This window comes from Pogoniulus pusillus, chromosome 3 (assembly GCF_015220805.1).
Source record: "Pogoniulus pusillus isolate bPogPus1 chromosome 3, bPogPus1.pri, whole genome shotgun sequence".
In the NCBI taxonomy this organism is placed as follows: domain Eukaryota; kingdom Metazoa; phylum Chordata; class Aves; order Piciformes; family Lybiidae; genus Pogoniulus; species Pogoniulus pusillus.
Genome location: NC_087266.1, coordinates 16,652,100 through 16,670,596, shown reverse-complemented (window position 1 = coordinate 16,670,596; position 18,497 = coordinate 16,652,100). Strand labels below are relative to the sequence as shown.

The 18,497-nt window shown below is 39.2% G+C and overlaps 1 protein-coding gene across 9 annotated transcripts in view; it reads right to left on the bottom strand.

Annotated features, from left to right (window-relative positions):
• Positions 1 to 2,052: 2,052 nt before the first annotated feature.
• GRIA4 (glutamate ionotropic receptor AMPA type subunit 4) overlaps positions 2,053 to 18,497 on the bottom strand; it is a 249,420-nt gene continuing 232,975 nt past the window's right edge. Inside the window, exons 14-17 of one of the 9 annotated variants that reach the window (XM_064170827.1) lie at positions 12,152 to 12,266; positions 9,821 to 9,955; positions 8,309 to 8,491; positions 3,108 to 3,194 (exon numbers count right to left, since the gene is read on the bottom strand). In XM_064170827.1, the coding sequence (XP_064026897.1) occupies positions 8,357 to 8,491; positions 9,821 to 9,955; positions 12,152 to 12,266 (385 nt within the window). In that variant the 3' untranslated portion in view covers positions 3,108 to 3,194; positions 8,309 to 8,356. Of the gene's footprint in view, positions 3,195 to 8,308; positions 8,492 to 9,685; positions 9,956 to 12,151; positions 12,267 to 18,497 lie in introns of those variants that run through there. The other 8 variants (XM_064170817.1, XM_064170847.1, XM_064170826.1 and 5 more) reach the window with 8 other exon arrangements.

Sequence of the window (18,497 nt, the reverse complement as noted above, 5' to 3'; positions counted from 1 at the left end):
ACACCTCCCACTAGAACAGGTCACTCAAGGCCTCGTCTTCCTCTTTGCCTCATCATTCTTTGAGCAAGTTTTCTTTGAACAAAGTGTTCCTCTGTCATGGACAAGGCTTGAAAGTGGTGAGAGGATATTGTGATTCCCCACCAAGGCTGTCATTTCATTGCTAATGCTGCATGATTGGTAATCAGTGGGGATCCTTGGTAGTTACTGATACTGGACAACACATCTCAAAGGACTCGTGGTCTTGTTGCCAAGTGGAGATATGACTTAGGTGATTAAGAATGGGCTCTGTGGTGTGACATTCCTAACTGCAGTGATGGGCTGTTTCCCGAAGGTGAAGAATAAACGTAACACACTAAAGAGACAGGGGTGTCTGTAAGGGGAGTAACACTAGAAGACAATAAAACATCTTGGGACAGCATTGGCACTGCCCACAGTCCTGAACAAGGAAAGGATGGAGACAAACTCCTAGAAAAAATAAACATATACAGTAGAACAAAACAGACAGCCTCCTTCACACTCAAGTCTCCCAGTCTGTTCAGCCTCTTATTTTCCAAAGAAACAAGACAAACACTTTTAAACACTTTTTCTTTTCCTCTTTTTTTCTCCTTCTCCTTAAAAAAACAAACAAACAAACAAACAAAAAATCCGAATCAACACCAAACAACCCGAAAGCTTTTTAAGTTCACCTGTAAAGATATGTCTGAGAGGGAGGTCCCATCTTTACAGAAACAGGAATATTCCCGCACGACTCACCACTGGCCACAGAAACACAAACAGTTCACAGTAAGTCATGGATGAGTTAAACACGGCAGTAAACCAAGAATATAAAGTAAGTTCAGTCACAGTGATTCATTGTAGTGTTATGTGTCTTTTTCTCTGAAACCCCTGCACACTTTGTAGCCATTATGCCTTAGGAGTAAGCATCACTTTATTTTCACCTTTGCCTGCACTTCAAAGCTCTGTACAGGAATTGGTTTCTCTCAGTCTAGATTATATTCAGTGGAAAGATACAGGCTTTTGTTGCTTTTATTCAGCAGTTTGATGCCTAATATTTACTTTAAATGAATTAATTCACTTATTGGTTATTTCTCTCTAGTAACTGGTATCTAGAGTGAGGTAAGAAATAAGTATCTATATTGTCGATATTTTGACTACAGCTCACAGCTGCTTTTATCACACAGGATGAATATCACCGTAGTAGGGCTTTTGTTTGGTTGTCCTCTGCTGCAGTCACTGAGGGTTGGCCATTATTTGGCAATGTTAAGCTCCACTCTGTGCCCACACTTCGGTATGTGAGGGCATGGAACTATGTGGGCTGAGGGAAACATCAGCCATGGAGGCTTTGGAGAAATGTAAGCCATCTGAACATGACCCCTCATAGGCCTGGCAAAATCATAAGGGTATGAGAAGCAATGATTAATCCAAGTGTGATCTGTTATCTGGGATCTGTTGAGGAGTTGTTACACTGGTGGCAATGTCCTAGATTTGGAGACCTCTGCTGTATCTAGTGTGGGCAAGGAGAATCATAGAATCATAGAATCATAGAATCAACCAGGTTGGAGAATTACCAACACAGAACAAAGCTGCTACAGCTTTGCCCCTATAGACACGCCTGCTCCTGTCAACATTTGGCTTTTATCCAAACACTGCCTGATAGCCATTCCCTGGTGTGCCACTGTGCTGATGAATAGCAAGGTTACTGGGCACGCTGTATCTATCACATCAGTCTGAAAGTCTGTCATCTGGACTTTCCTGCTTTCTGGTATCTCATCCTTGACCTACCCAGAGAATAGATCCTATCAAGAAATGGTTCCCTAACCTCTCAGAAAGGGTTTTAGTAACTAGCACTAAAATATTTTGTGAATAATCATGACAATGCTTTGACAGCTTCAAGTGCCTTCTCTTTAAGGAATGAAAAGCACTTCACAAGTACAAAGTGACTCAGACTGTTTCTTATAAGGTCCTACATTCTGCAATAAGAAATGGACTACCTGATTCTATTTTCCAGGTGACATTCCTAACGATCAGAAAACAACTCAAGCTCTGTCAATATTATAAGAACGTTTGTTGGTTTATTCTTTTTGGTGGGTACAAAAACCACAGTTTCTCACACAGGACAAGATTATAAATAATATCTGTAACATGAGTGACCCATAGTCTCTTTTGATTCTACACTGCAGACTGATGACATACTCTAAACATTTTTATCATTTTGTTTCTTGTATTAGACAGATGCAAATCTGTGGAACACAGAATGATGGAACAGAATGAAGGTAACGGCAAACAAGAGGATGACCAACAACTTTTATATAAAAAAAAAAAAAGTCTCTGAATTTTATTACAGTGATGCCATTTTATATCAATTATTGCAATGAATTGTTCCCTAAGATGGTTAGAAAAAAGAATTGTGTTGTCCTCTACCGAATTTACATCAGTTAAAAAGCAAGCATGTTTCAATATTCCTCTTTTTTTTTTTCAAAGAAAATGTAAATAATTTCTTTATTTTTTCACAGGATTTACATATTTATTATTTTCTTATCACAGTTTAGTGATTCGCTTCTACAGCCGAACAGCTGAGTATTCTTCCATTGTATATATTGATGTTCTGGAGACACAGGTTAGCATGTTCATTGACTTCTATAGCTATTTTTCTCCCTTTGTCAAGACAAAGACCAAAATGTTGTCCTTTCTGAGCATGGTCTTCACAGTTTAATGCGCTAAATTGGCAAGTCTTATTAGTTTTAAGTCCACTCAAGTGAATTCTGTTGCTGTTAATACACCCTTCCCAGCCCCCTCCCCCCAACAAAACTAAATTATGAATTTTCCTGATATAAAATCTGAGTTTGGGTTTCCGAGCTGAGCTCATGCACACATTGTTGCTGATGATGTCTGGCGCATTTGGACGTACTTCCCTCTCTCAGCCAAATTATTAGTTCATCAATGACACTCCCATGTCGTTACAGTCTGTGCTGTGTTCCCATCAGTCACCAACACAGTTTGATTAAGGCACTCAATTATTTTTTTGGTTTTTATGGTAGGTCCGATGCAATTACAGCCAATCCTGAACTTTGTCTAATTGCAGTTCCAGTATGCACGGCCTTCGGGCAGTCGGGAGTCAATACGCGGCCGTTTTCTCCCACACTCCCTGTGATGGATAATCTGGCTTTGTTTCTTATGGCTTCAGAAAAGGTAAGCTAGGTTTAAAAAGGAAAGAAAGGGGAAAAAAAAAAAGAGAAAAGAGGAAAGTGTTAAAATGTCTCTGTCCTTCAGCAAACCGGGACACAGCAAACACCGAAAAATTAGATTTTAGACATCTGCATTTTTTCATGTTACCATTAAATAGAATAATTGTAACCATCGTAAATATAATACATAGCATTTAAAGTCTACTGGGGAAACAAAGACTAGCGATTCCCAGGGTAAATTTCATTACAATAAATCATTATTGATTTGAATATAAAATCTGAATTTGATTGAGAAATTAATAGAAGAGGCAATATTTTCATCTAAACTGCTTCGAGCTACATTTATATACCATGAAATGAGAATCGAGACCTTTTATGACCCTGAAAGCATTAGCATCTATGAATATAATCATGTACACGCCTTTATTGGCTTAGATCTTCAACTGTGAATGTCAAGACAAAATACATCTACTGAAAACTGTTTCTAAATTGCAATAGCTGTGTCTTTGTGATAATTCCATGGATTAAATCTAAAGAAATTATTAATTTCTTTTTTTTTTTTCAATAATTCATGTATTTAGTATCAGTAAATCTGAGAACTGTCCTCACATCTCTTTTCCTATCTATATTTCCTTACTATTAGAGAAGGTGGAAACTTTCAACTGAAATGTAATATATTGAAAGAAAATTATTTTCTATACTTTTCCACATTAGGTCTACACTTTCCATAAGAAGGTTTACAGTTTTATCACATCAAAATCTATACTTTCAGGGAAATCAGAACAAAACTTTCTTTAGGGACTGATTGACTCAAGCAAAAAATTTGGATTTGCTAAAAAAAAAAAAAATAAAAATGAAAGAAGCTGTGTAACTTTAGCCACCTCCACATCAGTAACCGATCTAAAAGAACTCTCATGTGATGACAGAAAAAGCAAAGGTGACTAGTTTAGACTGAATGATTTCCAGATGACTCAAATTTCAGGCAGTGTTTAAGATCAACCAACACAGCAAGGGCACCTGGAACAACAGGCATCTAAACCATGCTATGATGAAACAAATTTCAAAGATACCATGTGAAGATACTGATTAGTGGGGAAATTTGATTTCTAGTGAGCAGAAGCTATAGTGTATGCATCTTGCAGGGATGCAATCTGAAACACCAATTGGAAAAAGAGAGACAGGAAGGTGCATTCACACAGGAGCAAAGGGATAACAAACGTCAGAAAATCACTTTATTTGCTTTAATACTGATCTCTGCATTTAGAACTTTGTCCCTCTGAGCCCGGTTTCCCCTTCCAAGATAGCAGTGAAATCCTGAGATAGCACTTGATGTGCTGAATTGGATATGCCGATTTTGAGTGTGTGCATGGTGATTAGGGAGATTCCTTAAAACTCCCAAACATTTCCACTGCTTCTGGATACACTTCTATGAAAATGCCTTGGTTTAATATTGCATTACTGTCATTAGCTCCTTCAAAAAGGATTTCTGGAAAAGTAGAGCTGCTGCTGTGGCATAGCTGGAGTGCGGATGTAAAACAGCTTTCTAAAACAATGATGCTAACAACCTCAGCCCTCACAAGGGGCCAAATTCAGGAAAATGCCTTGCCTTACAGAGGGCATTATGGCATTCCTCTTGTGCTGAAAAGCCTTGGCCCTGATAATCATCAACTGCAGCGTCCAAAGTTTTAAGTTTCCCTGATCTCACAGTACATTGTGACAGGGACTGTTACACACATATCTTGGCCTAATTCAAGAGTTAGATATAAAAAGAGAGGTGGAGGTAATGAGGGAGTGGGGACTTGGGCCCATACAGTACAAAAACTCTCAACTACTCCCCATCAGCAAATAAAAAAATCCACACATTTGCAAAGCAGAGACACAGTGCCATGCGGTGTAGCTCCACATAGTGCATGCCCAGAATCTCATTGCAAATGGATACTGAGGGCTGGTAACTGCCTGCAGAAATGCACAAAACATGTTTTGGTCAATGGCAAGAAAAAAACAAAGGTGCTTTTGTTTTGGGGAGGGATGAAAGTCCAAAACAGGTTAGAACTCAGACCAGGGTGGAAAAGGAGCATCTTGCTCCAGATGTGCTAAATTTCCCAGACAGTGGTCATTATATACCAGCATCTCTCCATCACTTTGATTAGCTTTCTGTTCAAGGCCATTCAGGGTTTGCCACTGGGAAATTTGAGAGTGAGCTCAGATTTATATGGTATATCCAAGTTATGTTTAACTGTGGCTTTGTAGCTCTCTTGCCATTGACAACACATTCAGCACAGGGAGTAAAAATAAACCCACAAAAGAAGAAAAAAAAAAAAGGGCAAACCTAAACAAAGTCTCAGCAGCTTTCCACAGAGTAACAGAAAAAAAGCTGCAACAAAACAACTCCTGTCTTCTCGTGACAGATTCAGAGATTAATAACAGCTCAGCAGCACACCATGAAAGCAACCCAGACAGCTAAAAAAGACAAGTGGAGCAGGTCAAACTTGCACTCAAGAAGGTGCCATAAAGCCAAGTAACCAGGTAAATGTCTGTGTTACATTTTAAACTATGCTAGAGGTAATAAGCGAGGCTAATACCCTGCTTAACTATGCTGTTACAAATTCAGATGTATGGCCTGGCTGCAGAAAGAGTTTCAGGAGTGGCTGGGATGAGAGGGAAAAGTCTTGTCATTTACTGTGAGTATTACACAGATTGCAAAAGTCTCTGTGCAGTAAGTGAATACAGTTAATAGTGATAATGTATTTTCATATTTGTCATTAGTTTTGATTAAACTAGTTCAGAATTAATCAGATGAAAACATTGACTGCCCTGGTCCTATCAGTAAACGGGGAGAGAGGACACCAATATCCTCAGTCTATACAATATAAATACTCTAATCTTTGTGGATTCTTTCATTGTTCAGGTTTTGCTAATACCTGGGTCACACGGGGGTGTCTTTGGCACAAATATTTAAAGTCAACTAAATTGCTAACAACTTTTCTATCTTGAATATGAACCTGGAAGTATACAAGTCAGAATAAGTGTATTACATGTTTTTACTGAGCCATCTGGTAGAACTTTTGTTCTGTTTTGTAAATAATTTACTATTTTTTGTTGCTTTTTGTAGTTTTGTAACTAATGTAGTTAATTATAAACAACAGCATGGGATGGGAGAGCAAGAGAAGGAAACTGAACTAGAAGCTGGTTCATGAGCTTCATGACCCACTGAGAAGTCTGTGGAGAGGAAGGGGTGGTGGCTGGCTGGATACTGGGTTAATCCCTTTGAAAGTATGCAGGTTTGGGATGAGGAACTCATTAGGACTTTTCCCAAGAGCAGCTGAAGAGAAGGCTGTTAGGATCCACACTGTTGTCAGGGCATCAGCTTAACTAGTGTACTAAAAGCTTACTACTGACACAAAACCAAATGGAAACCTGCTGCCCAGGGGAAAAATAAGGGATTGTTCCCACCTTGAAACAAATGTCCTTTCCTGCCTTCAGCAGATGCAAGAGGCTGTCGTGACTTCTGAATGTCATTATCCCACACATACTGAACTGGTTCTTTATCATACAGACTAGTCCTTTATCATATAGACTACTCCACATATGCAGACTAGTCCTACTGTCTCACAGGGAGAATTTATTTGAGACAACTAATTTTTGACTGGATTATGCTGAAATGAAAACCATGGTAATGAATATTAACTGTCAAGTGGGTTATTTAAGCTATTTACATTAGTTTACAGCGTATGCTATTCAAACTATTTGATGTTAGCATAAAAAGTCAGCCTGTTGGTTACTCATGCAGGTTAGAACCACCAAACATCTTTCCATATTAGTGAGTTTTAGTTGCAGTACAATCCCTTTATTCCTTGGATGAATAAACATATCAAACGTTTTGAAAGGTATAAGACAGACATATTGCTGCAGAAATACTTGTAACCAGTGTTGTGGGCTCTGTACTGCTGCCAGCTAACAGGGGTTTATGACTAGCACATGTACGAACAGATGGCATAGTCACCCTGTACAGAGCGTGGCACACAGGTAACCCCTGCCAGGAAAAAGATGACTACCTTGGCAGTCTTCCAGATAAACATAAGTGTTTTTATAAGAAGTTCACATTCTGACATTTCTCAGATAAATAAACAGAATGAAGACTTTCAGAAGTCTACAAATAGTTGCTTGGACTTCTAACCATTTCTTTTTCCTTTGTTTTTTTTTTTTTTTTTTGACTGATCCAAATATTCTCAATGAAATAAAAAATCAGCATGGGCATTATATATATATATATATATATATATATATATATATATATATATAAAAAAAACCATATTTTTTGTCCTTTAAGTATTCACCTCTGTGTTGCAAAAAGTCCCACAAAAACCCAAACTTCAGAGAAAAGTGCTTATGATCTTTCCTTAAAAAATAAAACTCAGCCTTAGTTTTTATTTCAAGAAAACAGTTCTGTCTAAATGAAATTCTGCAAGTATCCTCATAGTGTTTGTTGCACTGGAGACACAGAGCTACATGGGAACTTAAGAGATTGTCAAATCATGCCAAGTTTAGCATGCTAAGCCAGTTTGGGTCATCTGAATGGAAGCTTTGGGGTTTCTTTTTCCTGCTTTCTTTAAGAATGTGTTTTGGATGCATTGTATCCTGTAATCTTGACATGAAATATGTTTTCTGAAACTTTTCCTTTAAATATAAATCTGGGGATACTATTCGTTGTGGACACATCACTAAAGAACTTAAAGGGAAAAAAGACTCTTCTTTTGCATTTTGCACAATTACTTGCACAGGATTATTTCCTTTTTAAGACCCTTATTACTGACAGTAGATCATTAACTTGGGAGATTAATATTAGCAGCTGGAATTCCTGTATCCCAGTTCACAGTAATGAACTCTGGCCTATACTCTTGGGAATCTGCCTGACACCTACACTGTCACTTGTGAACAAAATTCACAGCTAAGACTTTTTAACACTTAGAAATTAGGCAGCTCTATTACAATTCAAATATAGCCAGGGTCATGACTTCTTGTGCAACAGGGAACAAATGAAAACTACACAGTGACAGTATGTTTGGGACAGTTTCCCAGCCAGCGTACACCAAGCCCCCTCCCTCGCCCCCCCGAGAACCCACCTATTCCTTGCAGCGCTCCAGCTATCATGCTCAAACACCATTCTCTGCTCACTCTGTGTCTGCTCTGTACTGTATGGTTCGGTATTGTACCGGCTGTGCCTTTAGACTGTAAGCTCCTCGGGACAGGGACCTGTTATGTGTTTGGCACACTTCACCTATTGTACAGCGCCGTCTACTCCAGCGCTATATAAATAATAAATAAAGAATAATAATTGTACCTCCAGTTGTTTCCTATAGAACGTTTTCTAGGTGGCAACATATCATTTATAATACTTATCTCCCTAAATGATTTTTTTTTCCTTGCTTACACTTTAGGGATGGCTCAGTGATTTCAGGAAAGTGTAGCTTAGGCTTTTTGTTAACAAAGGAGACATGGATTAGTGTTCACGTGGGCAAGAAAGCTCTAGGTAACACAAAGGGACAGGATCCTAACTGCACCTTCATTTATAAAGCAGCCACTATACCTTGGGAGCTATGTAAACGTTATATTTTGAAGCAAAATTTGCTGCTACGTGCCATTTGCAAAGGTCAGAGAGATGATTTGTCTAATAATTAGTTGGCAAGATACTCACTGCATGGATGATAACAAGTACATTAGCAAAACATCCCTGCATGCCTGATCAGGGTAACTATGCAGGGTGCAGCTCAGCAACATCAGTGATTCAGTCTCTGAAATCACCGCATGAGCATCTAAGATACAATAGTCCTGAACTGGATAAGGAGGTACATTACTAAAAGCTGAGATTGAAACTCGAGGTGTGTGTTCACCGGTTAGTGACTTTTTGTGGTTATTATAGTGGGCAAAGGTTGACCTGAAGTAGAATATTGTGAAAAGAAAATGCCACACAGTTAGCATAAAACAAATGGAGGGTGAACGAACAGGGTAGGGAGGAGGGAGAGAAGGTAAAACAACATTTAGACTTCTTGTAACAGTGCCTTGTCTTCCATTGGGTTAACTATGGTTCAGTGATGTCGCCTATGCTAAATCTTGGTTGTAAAACAGTCCAGTTAGGGCCAACATCAAATAAGAAAGACTTGTACTTTGTCACCAGTACAGTGCAAATCTTCAGGAAAACAGACTGGCCAATCAAGTAATTATGCATGGCCCTCTGAATATAGATTTTACAGTTTCAAATAGTTGTAATCTCCCAACTGATTCAACAACATTAAGTTGTTAAAAATGTATTTTGCATGTTAAAAATTCCTTGCAATGCAGATGTCTATTAGCAACATAGAATAGTATACTGTACATCTGCAGCCAAAAGAACTGAACCACTTTGCACTGAAGTTTTCCAAAATATAAAGCTCTGTTCAGAAGCAAGCACCACTAGACAGACATGTCACAACACTGCATTACAAGATGCATCACCCACTCACTGTAGTAGGCCCTAAGTCCTACCCCTAAATTTTAATACTTTCGGTTCCATATACGTTGTAACCTTCTCTATAAGTTGCTAAATTCTGGGTATTCTGCGAGGAAGTTGGGTTAAAAGTCTGTGCACTCTTTGCCACCTTCATTCGTTTCGCCTCTGCCCTGGACTTGTAACAGAACTCTATCAAAGCCACCAGCATTGCCAAGCCCAAGCCTCCAACCAGAATGTAGAAGACTCCAGCAACGTTGCTGAGACTCAAGGCACTCGTCTTGTCCTGGGGAAACAGAAGTGACACAGTTAACTCTGGAAAACAGACACTTGGGAACACAAACTGCACATTAAAACATTGGAAACAGAAATAAATAGCAAAGTTTAGCTGACATTACCTACTTCTTGCAAAATGTGACCTATCTGGACCTATAGAATATATTGTAAGTCCTTAGTTTTCTCAGTCAGCATAAAAATTGTTCTAGGTATATCAGGATGTCATTGCTTGCTTACTGCACAGTATTTGTTCCATTAAGTGGAGCGTTAAGCAATGACACGTCTAGCACTTCTTTTAGGGAACATTTCAGCACTGATACGAAACTGCATTTATGTAAAGCTGTTTAAAAGCCAAGGAATCGAGAAATCCATTTATATTAGACCAAACTCTGCTTGATCTTTACAAAACCAGTGACTGCACTTGTGGTAGGCATTGCTGTTAATTTAAACGATCCAGACTGAGTTTCTGATACTTAAATGACAGCTGAAAATAACACATGAGGCTTAAGTTATTTCTCTGAACAAACACTTCCTTTGAAAGTGCACTCTGTTCCATACACATCATGATGTGTTTGCCTCTTACCAATTATTGTATTTTGCTTCTACTTTATTATAGATACAGTTCTGGAACATGCCCATGGGCTACTAAGGCTCAGTAACAGTATAATTTTAAATAGCAGTTTATGAAATCTTACACATTACTCATAATTTAGACAACACTGAGAACTTTCTTTAGCAAATTATTGAATACATGTAATTTTACAAACAATCATCTTCTTGGACACACTGTAGTAAGTAACCACTCTGCATTTCTCTATACTTCACTGCTTAGTTATGAGTCATATTTTTTGATTTGAAATCCGTGTGCATTTTTAGCACAGTTCTCAAGGAACTCTCTCAGGATTTGACTTTCATATACTACATCATGTGCCTTAAAGTACTTATAAAGCTTTATTCTTACGCAGACTATATAAGCTTTACCTAAAGTAAGGTGAGCATTTAACTTCCCATTGTAATCTATGAACTTTTAACTTACAAAGAATGCAAAATATTTGGATGTTTAATTTAAAGAGGCACTATTTCTTGTGTAATCAGTAGATTAGCATGGTAACACTTCCCATGGGTGTACAGAGGTGAGATCTGCTTTGTCTGTCTCTTTTTAGCTGGTTAAAAGGACTGAATAACTTGGAGGTGACTGTATTCCTCTGGTGGTAATTGCTAACATGGTGCCTGCAGAAGAGGAGGCAGCAGGACAGAAAAGGACCTGACCTAACATATGCGGTGGTTTGAGACTTTCTCAGCTGCCCTGTACTGGTGTTCTGCCATCATATTAACTGATGTTCACTCCTTTCTCCAAAGCACTTGCCAGGACAATCAAAATGTGCCTGAAGTTTGTTTCTCAGGCTAATTTTACCTGCTCTCCATCCATCAAAGTAACTCTCAGGGCATACCAGCAGTGCATGTTTGCTGGCCATCATGATTTTTAGTTCTGGACAGCACAGCCTGGCACAGAGACAGGTACTCTGAAGAAATTTCAGCCTTGCTGAATACAGGGCTGGCACTGACTGTGGTGCTTCCCAGCCATCAGAAAATATCTGCCTCTGTGTTTGTAACCAAACAGAGAGAAATTGAGAAAGCTCCACTCACTGCAGCTGTCAAGATTACTGTTTGGGAATGGACGAGGGTAAACACTGAAAGCTGTAGAAATTTATTGATTATGGAAGCCTTTAATTTCAAAGCTCAAGTCTTCCTTGGCTCCCCAAGGAAGCAGAAACTTTCTCAAAGGCAGCCAGGCACAGCCATCCTGGGTAGTGATGAAAGGCAACCCTGCCCACTGGCATTTCTCCTTTTCAGAAGACTGCTGAGGGAGGCCAGCCACAAAAGGCGAAGGCATGAACGGACATTTCCTAAGTAAAACTTCCTGCCCCCTAGGAAGGAAGGAAACGACTAACCCAGCCTGCCTCCCCTAAACAAAACCCCTGCAATGTAAGTCTTCAGCAGATGCCTTGGTTATGTAGGATGGTGTTTTGAAGACTTCAAAAAGCAATAGTGCTTCTTTAAATTAAAGCGTGAGCCCCGTCGTGATGGGGCAAAGCCGATTCGTTCTGTGTCTACAGCTGCTTATTTTACTTCTAAGTCATTTGGTTTATTACTTCCTTTACTGCTTTGTGAACACGATAGTAGGTCCCGAACTGCAGCGACTGACCTTACTTCCAGAGTCCTTGGGTCCACATTCACCTTTATCGTACCACCATTTGTTTTTCAGCTTGTCTAAGACGCCTGCCTCACTGAGTTTCAAAACGGCAAGGTTTACAGGAGTTCTTCACGTGGAAAATAACATAAATAACATTATATATGTTATTTTATGTTATTCAAGTAAAACTACATAGAATCGCATTGCAAAGTGACAGAGCAGAGGCCACAGTGGGTGCTATGTCATGTACTGTTGGCCCAGGTTTAGAGACAGACATATGACCGGGACCTGCTCCATCGCTTTAGGTAACAGGCACATACTGCTGGGGAAGATTTGTAAATAAATAGTATGCAATTACTGTGAACCCAAAACTATTGGCTTAGACATATTAACAACATATCTTTCAGAGATATAGACAATACAACTGGAGATATGACTTAAAAAAAACCATAATTCATTTGTGTTCCTTGCTTTCAATCTATTTGTAATTTGCAAAATCACAATGTGGCTTGGCTACAGCTATTTCATTTACTGCCCTCAAAATTAGCCTGGCAAGAGAAAGGAGGTACTTTGTGCAGTTTGCTGCCTGCAACCACTTGGCACAGACCTGTAATCAGGAGGTTTCCATGCAGAGAACTTAGGGGGAGAGCTTTGATGCCTTTAACCTCAGCTAAGAAAAACCTGACAGTCAATCTTTCAATTTAATTTTCTGTTTTGACATTATTTTCAAACTAGGAGTTTTTCCTTAAATCTTACTTTTTCACATAAGTCTTTTAAGGGTCCCAGGCTGATGATAAATTACTACTTGGAATATCTTCGCTTACTTGAGGTATTCACTGTAGGTGACATAACTGAATTTAATCTTGAAATGAAACTTAATCTGATGTCTGAGAGTCATGAACTGCTGTGGTTTTACACTGAAGTTACTTAAACTCAGTGCATAATCTTAGACTATTATGGTAATAACACTTCATGCAGTTGTACCAGTTCATTTTCTAAAAACCTGTGGAACTAATAGCAGATTTGTTTTATGTAATTTCCACTTTGAATCAGACTGTCCAATTCTTAATGCAGTAGGCATATGGATATATATTTATGTGCAGGTGTGCATGAAAATACAATATATATCAAATGAAGGAGGTAGATAAACAGGAATAGCTGTGATAGATAGCCTTCTGGTGATGGTATATGACACAGGACCTGATCTTGTGTGTGCCAGCAGATTCTTAGAAGAAAATTAATCTCTCATAATACACCATTGTCTGTGAATTGCTAGAATGTACACTCAGGAATTCCAGGCTTATTTAAAAAAACCAAACCCACTGCAAACATTCATTAATACAGTGCAACTGAAGCTACTAAAATAGTAACTATGAAAGAGAAGAGGAGTTTGTTACACTGTGTAACTGGCTTAACTGGAAATCCTCAAATGCTTATGTGTGAATGGAATTTTACATCTTTGAAATATTTAATACACAAATAAAGGCACCTGAACCTCATATGCTGCTCTTAGCTTTAGGGATCCTGTCCTTTCATACATTCTGACTACTCTTTGTATACGTACATAAAGCAGGGGATTCACTTTATCTCAGCTTCTTTGCCTCTAATTTATGCCCCAAGCTTTGACTGCCTGTCTAAGGCTCCCTGCAGTTATAAGGAAAACACAGGTACCTCCAGAAGGTGGATGTAGATACCAGTCTTAGCAAAGAAAGAAGCATGCTTTCAAGATACCCATCTCTTTTCATTTACTACTTAAGACACCTTACCAGAGAATTGACAACTTTTGACAGCTACAGTTGTGTGAGAATTTTCAAGTACTGTAAAGTGATCCCCTTAAGTAAGGGAAATGCTTTGTTTCATATGAAATGCTCTGCTTCTAGAACAGAAAAAGCCTATTTCTTTACTATTTTCATTACTCAAACATAAATTTTGTCTTCAGGCTTCCAGGCATCAGGTTGTACAGTTTGATAGCGAAACATGAGAGACCCACAATTGTGAAATGAGTGGGTTGCAATTTAGGATGCTGGCAAGTTGCCTGCCAATATGATCCTCTACTTGCTTCTAGTAAAAGTGTGAAATAATTAATATTAATTAATAATTAATAATATTATTTGGATCTTGAACCTCATTGATTCTATGACTATGGTTCTATGACAGCCATCATCTGTAACATGTCATGTATTTGCACTGGGTCACATTCCAGTGCTCCCAAATCCCAGCAGTGTAACAGAGATGGTTATGACAAAGAAAAGTGGTTATCCAGGTACTGTTCTCTCATGCGTAATCAGAAGCCTGTGGAGTTGTTGCAGATTAAACTGATTAGAGTGATAATTAGGGCTCAGTATGAACTATCATGACCAGCAGCAAGCTGGGACAAGTCAGCAAACATGTGTCCCAGCCCTTTCCTTGGGATTTTTTTTCTTCTCAGTCTAACAGTTTATGTATACAAAGTTTGACACGGGCAGAGATATTTTTTGGTTTGCAGCTCTAGTTCCTTTAATGTGATCCCTTCTGCACTGGCTCTGCAAGGAAATGCTTAGGTTTTCCTTTGCAAAAAGAAATCAATGTCATGCTTAAAATTGCCACACTGTCCTCGACTTGTAACTAAACGCAATGGCAACAGCCAGTAGAGATGAGGCAGTTCCCACTTCTCACTGGAATATGACCAAGAGTGTGCTTGAAGCCAGGCCCTTGTTCTGTTTTTGCTGGAACACTTTCTGAATCAAGGGGTTGCAAAAGTTTGGTGAAAGCTGTCCTCTGCCTCTCATTTTGTTGCCTGCCCAGGCCAGGATATGTGAATGAGACATAGTTTGTCCTTTAGATGTGCCCTCAGCCAGTGCTAGCTGTGATGACTCAGGAGCAGTCCTTCCTAACTACAAAACCAAATTCTAAAATATTCCCAATATTTCAATTTAAAAATATTCCACACTCTCAGAATACAGTTTTGTCCCACTGCAAATCAACCAGCTGCCATGAGAAATATACATGAACCAATACAAGAAGCCCAGACTGACGGGCTGCAGAGTGGAAAAGGAAGATTTTTTGCTTACCTATTTCAGAATAGCAACATATGTTACTGTTTGCAGGCACAGCTAATTGATTGCAGGTGTACCAAATTTAGATTGTTGGGTTTTCTTGTTTGGGTTTTTTTGTGTGTTTCTCGCCCCCCCTCCATTATAGTAGGAGATTTTCAACATCTCCCACTGGAGATGAATGCCCAGATCATCTTGGCTTTTAGGGCAAGTTGCTTATGTAGGCAGCTTTCCTTTCTTTGAAAATAAGCATAATTTTGGCTGTGTCAGTCATGAATTTGGAGAATACAGCTTGTTACTACACTGCTTACATAATCAGTCCCACTGATATTAAAGGTGGCAGAAAATACAAATCAGTATGATCTGCTGTAATGTACTGAAGTCATATACAGAGGGCAATTTCAGTGTTTGGAGTTAAAGTTACTGTATACTTGTCTGTTTTTTTTTTTCTCAGTTGCTTAGTGATTCTTGAATCTGTAATATTGGATTAAATCACTGGATAAACTGACAGAGTTTGTCAAAATCAGTGTACAGCTGTTATTGTACAGAAGCCATCTGCCTTGAATTCCTATAAGGATAATGTATGAGAAATAATACCTAAAATTACCTTTTATCTCTGGAGGGTAACTTGTGCCATATAGCAGTTAAAAAATATTCTGTGCCCCACATGCTAAAGGCAGTGGCAGTGCATCCTGACCTGGGCAGAGACACACTGATTTTCTACCTTTTCATCCTGTTCTCAGCCCTTCCAATTCCTCTCTCAGTTTCTTGCTCATTTTCTTCTGTCCTATCATCAGTCAGTTGCTGTTGGAAGGATTGCATTTTAAGAGCCTCGGGCTGGATCTTGTGCCAGCAATATCAGCAAAATCACAGTGCTTTAAAATGGCGTTAATGAAGTCAGGAGTTAGTTGTGTTCAGGACGAGTGGGCAATTATAGCATTTAAATAACAATACTGATTGATTGTGAAACCAATACAGAATTGTGGTAGACAAGGGTTTAAAAAATGCAACCACGAGTATGGTTTAGGAGAATTTTCATTGCTTACTCACGGCCAAGCCATGAGGCTCATCTGCTGAAGGAAAAACAAGGGCCACCGTGTTCTCCTGAGGGCTACCAGCAGGGACTGAAGCAGAGCTCCATCAGAACAGCTTCCTTTCACTCATGCTTTTATAAAGACACTGAGGTAGAGTGGCAGAAACTGTGCTTAAATACTTTCCCATACATCACATGAAATGATGAGGGCATACAGTTAAGATCTGAGGTAACACTTTCAAAAGCACTCAAATGCATTTGAGATCTCAGTTTTATCTTCAAACATGACTTTGATTACTGAGGTCATTAAGCCAGTGGTGGTTCAAGCTGGGCAGCTCTCTGAACTGTCTTTCTGAATTCTAGGAGATTCTTCTCTAAAGGGAGCAATAAGAGCACAGAACAGAGCTAGGAGAAATACTGTTCTACAGAACAATGCAAACCTTTGGAGAATTGTGGAGATCTCATGAAACCCTCAATTTCTACAGCCCTCTGTATGTTCATAAAGGGTTGTTCTGGGTCTACATTCTGATATTCTGACTACTGAATCTCAAATAGTAACGGCACAATTATCAGTCAAGTCCCAGGTGCTGTGTTTCTTTCAGGAGAAGAGGATCTTCTTATTCTTGTTTGAAACAGTAGGAGACCCTGGAATTTGGACTGGAGCTGCTAACAAATCTTAGAATTTGTTCTTAAATTCATATATTGAAAAGAACTATTAGCTAGAGATACTTAAGAGCTTAGTTCAGAACTTGGTGGTGGCTGCCAGCTGCCAGCTTTACAACTGTGGATGGTGTCCACCTTGGTTCTTCCACTAATGACCATTTGCTAGCATGCAAAATTAAAATACTTAGGGCTCCATTGATTCAGTAGAAAGGCTCTTACTGACCTGAACTGATCCAAACCTGTATGGCAGGTCTTGAATAAGGAAATGGATTTTGTAATTGATAACTGGCTAACAATCTGTAGTTTGCTGTTTATTGTTTGTTAAAAAAAAAAAGAAGACCAGATGCTGGTGCAATGTAGAATTTGAGAAGCCTGGTAATGTCTGTTCACCTCTGTGTTGTGCATAGTCTTATTGAATGTGGGCAGGGCATGTGCATGATAGACCTGGAGCTTTTCAGGACCACTGGTACTGCCTACTAACTCAGCTGTGCTTGGGAAAAAAGTGTGGCAGGAAACAGGCCTGAGGTCATATAAATGCTCCTGGCAGGTTGTATACAGTCCTAGACCACAGGTTGAACTCCTTCATGTTCTTCACCCTTTGCTGCCTTGCCCACCATATTTCTGACTGCATCCTGAACTGCCTGTGTCACTAGTGGTTCATTTCCATTGGCAATGTGCTCTTTCCTGCCTCCTACATTCATGGATCCGCTCTGATTCACCATGGATTGTGCTTGCCTTTCTCTTCTCCTTTTTTCTCTCCCTCTCCTTTTTTCTCTCTTTCTCCTTTTTTCTGTCACTTGCCATCACACCAAGCTTGCTCTTTCATCACTTCCAGATATTTTCCTGGTGAAACCCTGTCTTTCCCTCTAACATGAGCTGATTCTCTTTTCCTGCTTCATGTCTCAGAGCATCAGTAGCTGGTCATCAGGGAAAGTAAGTGAAAAGCATCCTTAGTTTGCTGCCTGGCTTTTATCTCACCTGTCAACCACAGCAGGCTTGTGAAGTGTGTATTCTAAGAAAATAAAAGTAGTTTAATGATGTGCCTCCCTGCCTGTGACATTAAAAAAAATAAACACCCTCCTCCAATAATGCTCAGGGCTTTGGTGTAGGATATAATAATAGCAACATGTGAGATTTATGGTTGTTAACTTTCTTACAAAAAGTTGGGGCCTGCTCAACTTGCAGGTAAGTATTATAAGGTCTAACAAACCTCAGCACTTTGAAAGAGAAAATAGAGACCATTTCTGAAACTGTGACTGCTGGCAAGCAGAACGGTGGGGGGAAAATAGGTAGAACAGCAGGATCAAAGGGAAAGTGAAGAGGATTAAGGGACCAATACTGGGTGAGTGCAGAACAGCCAAAGGGATGGTCCCTGAGGCCAGGACACAGCATGAAAGAGAAGGAGGACTGAAGAAGGAGAGAAAATAGGTAGAAAAAAATATGTAGGCAACTGTAAGGAAAGCTATACAAACTGGAAATGACAAATCAGCCAAATTTAATCATCTATATCTGACTATCTCTGTGCCCAAACAGTTACCTGAGTAACATTCTCTTATATATTGTTCACACACAAGCACATAAATAAACATTATTACGTGCTGCCTGGCATGGAAGGAGTATTTTTAGTATC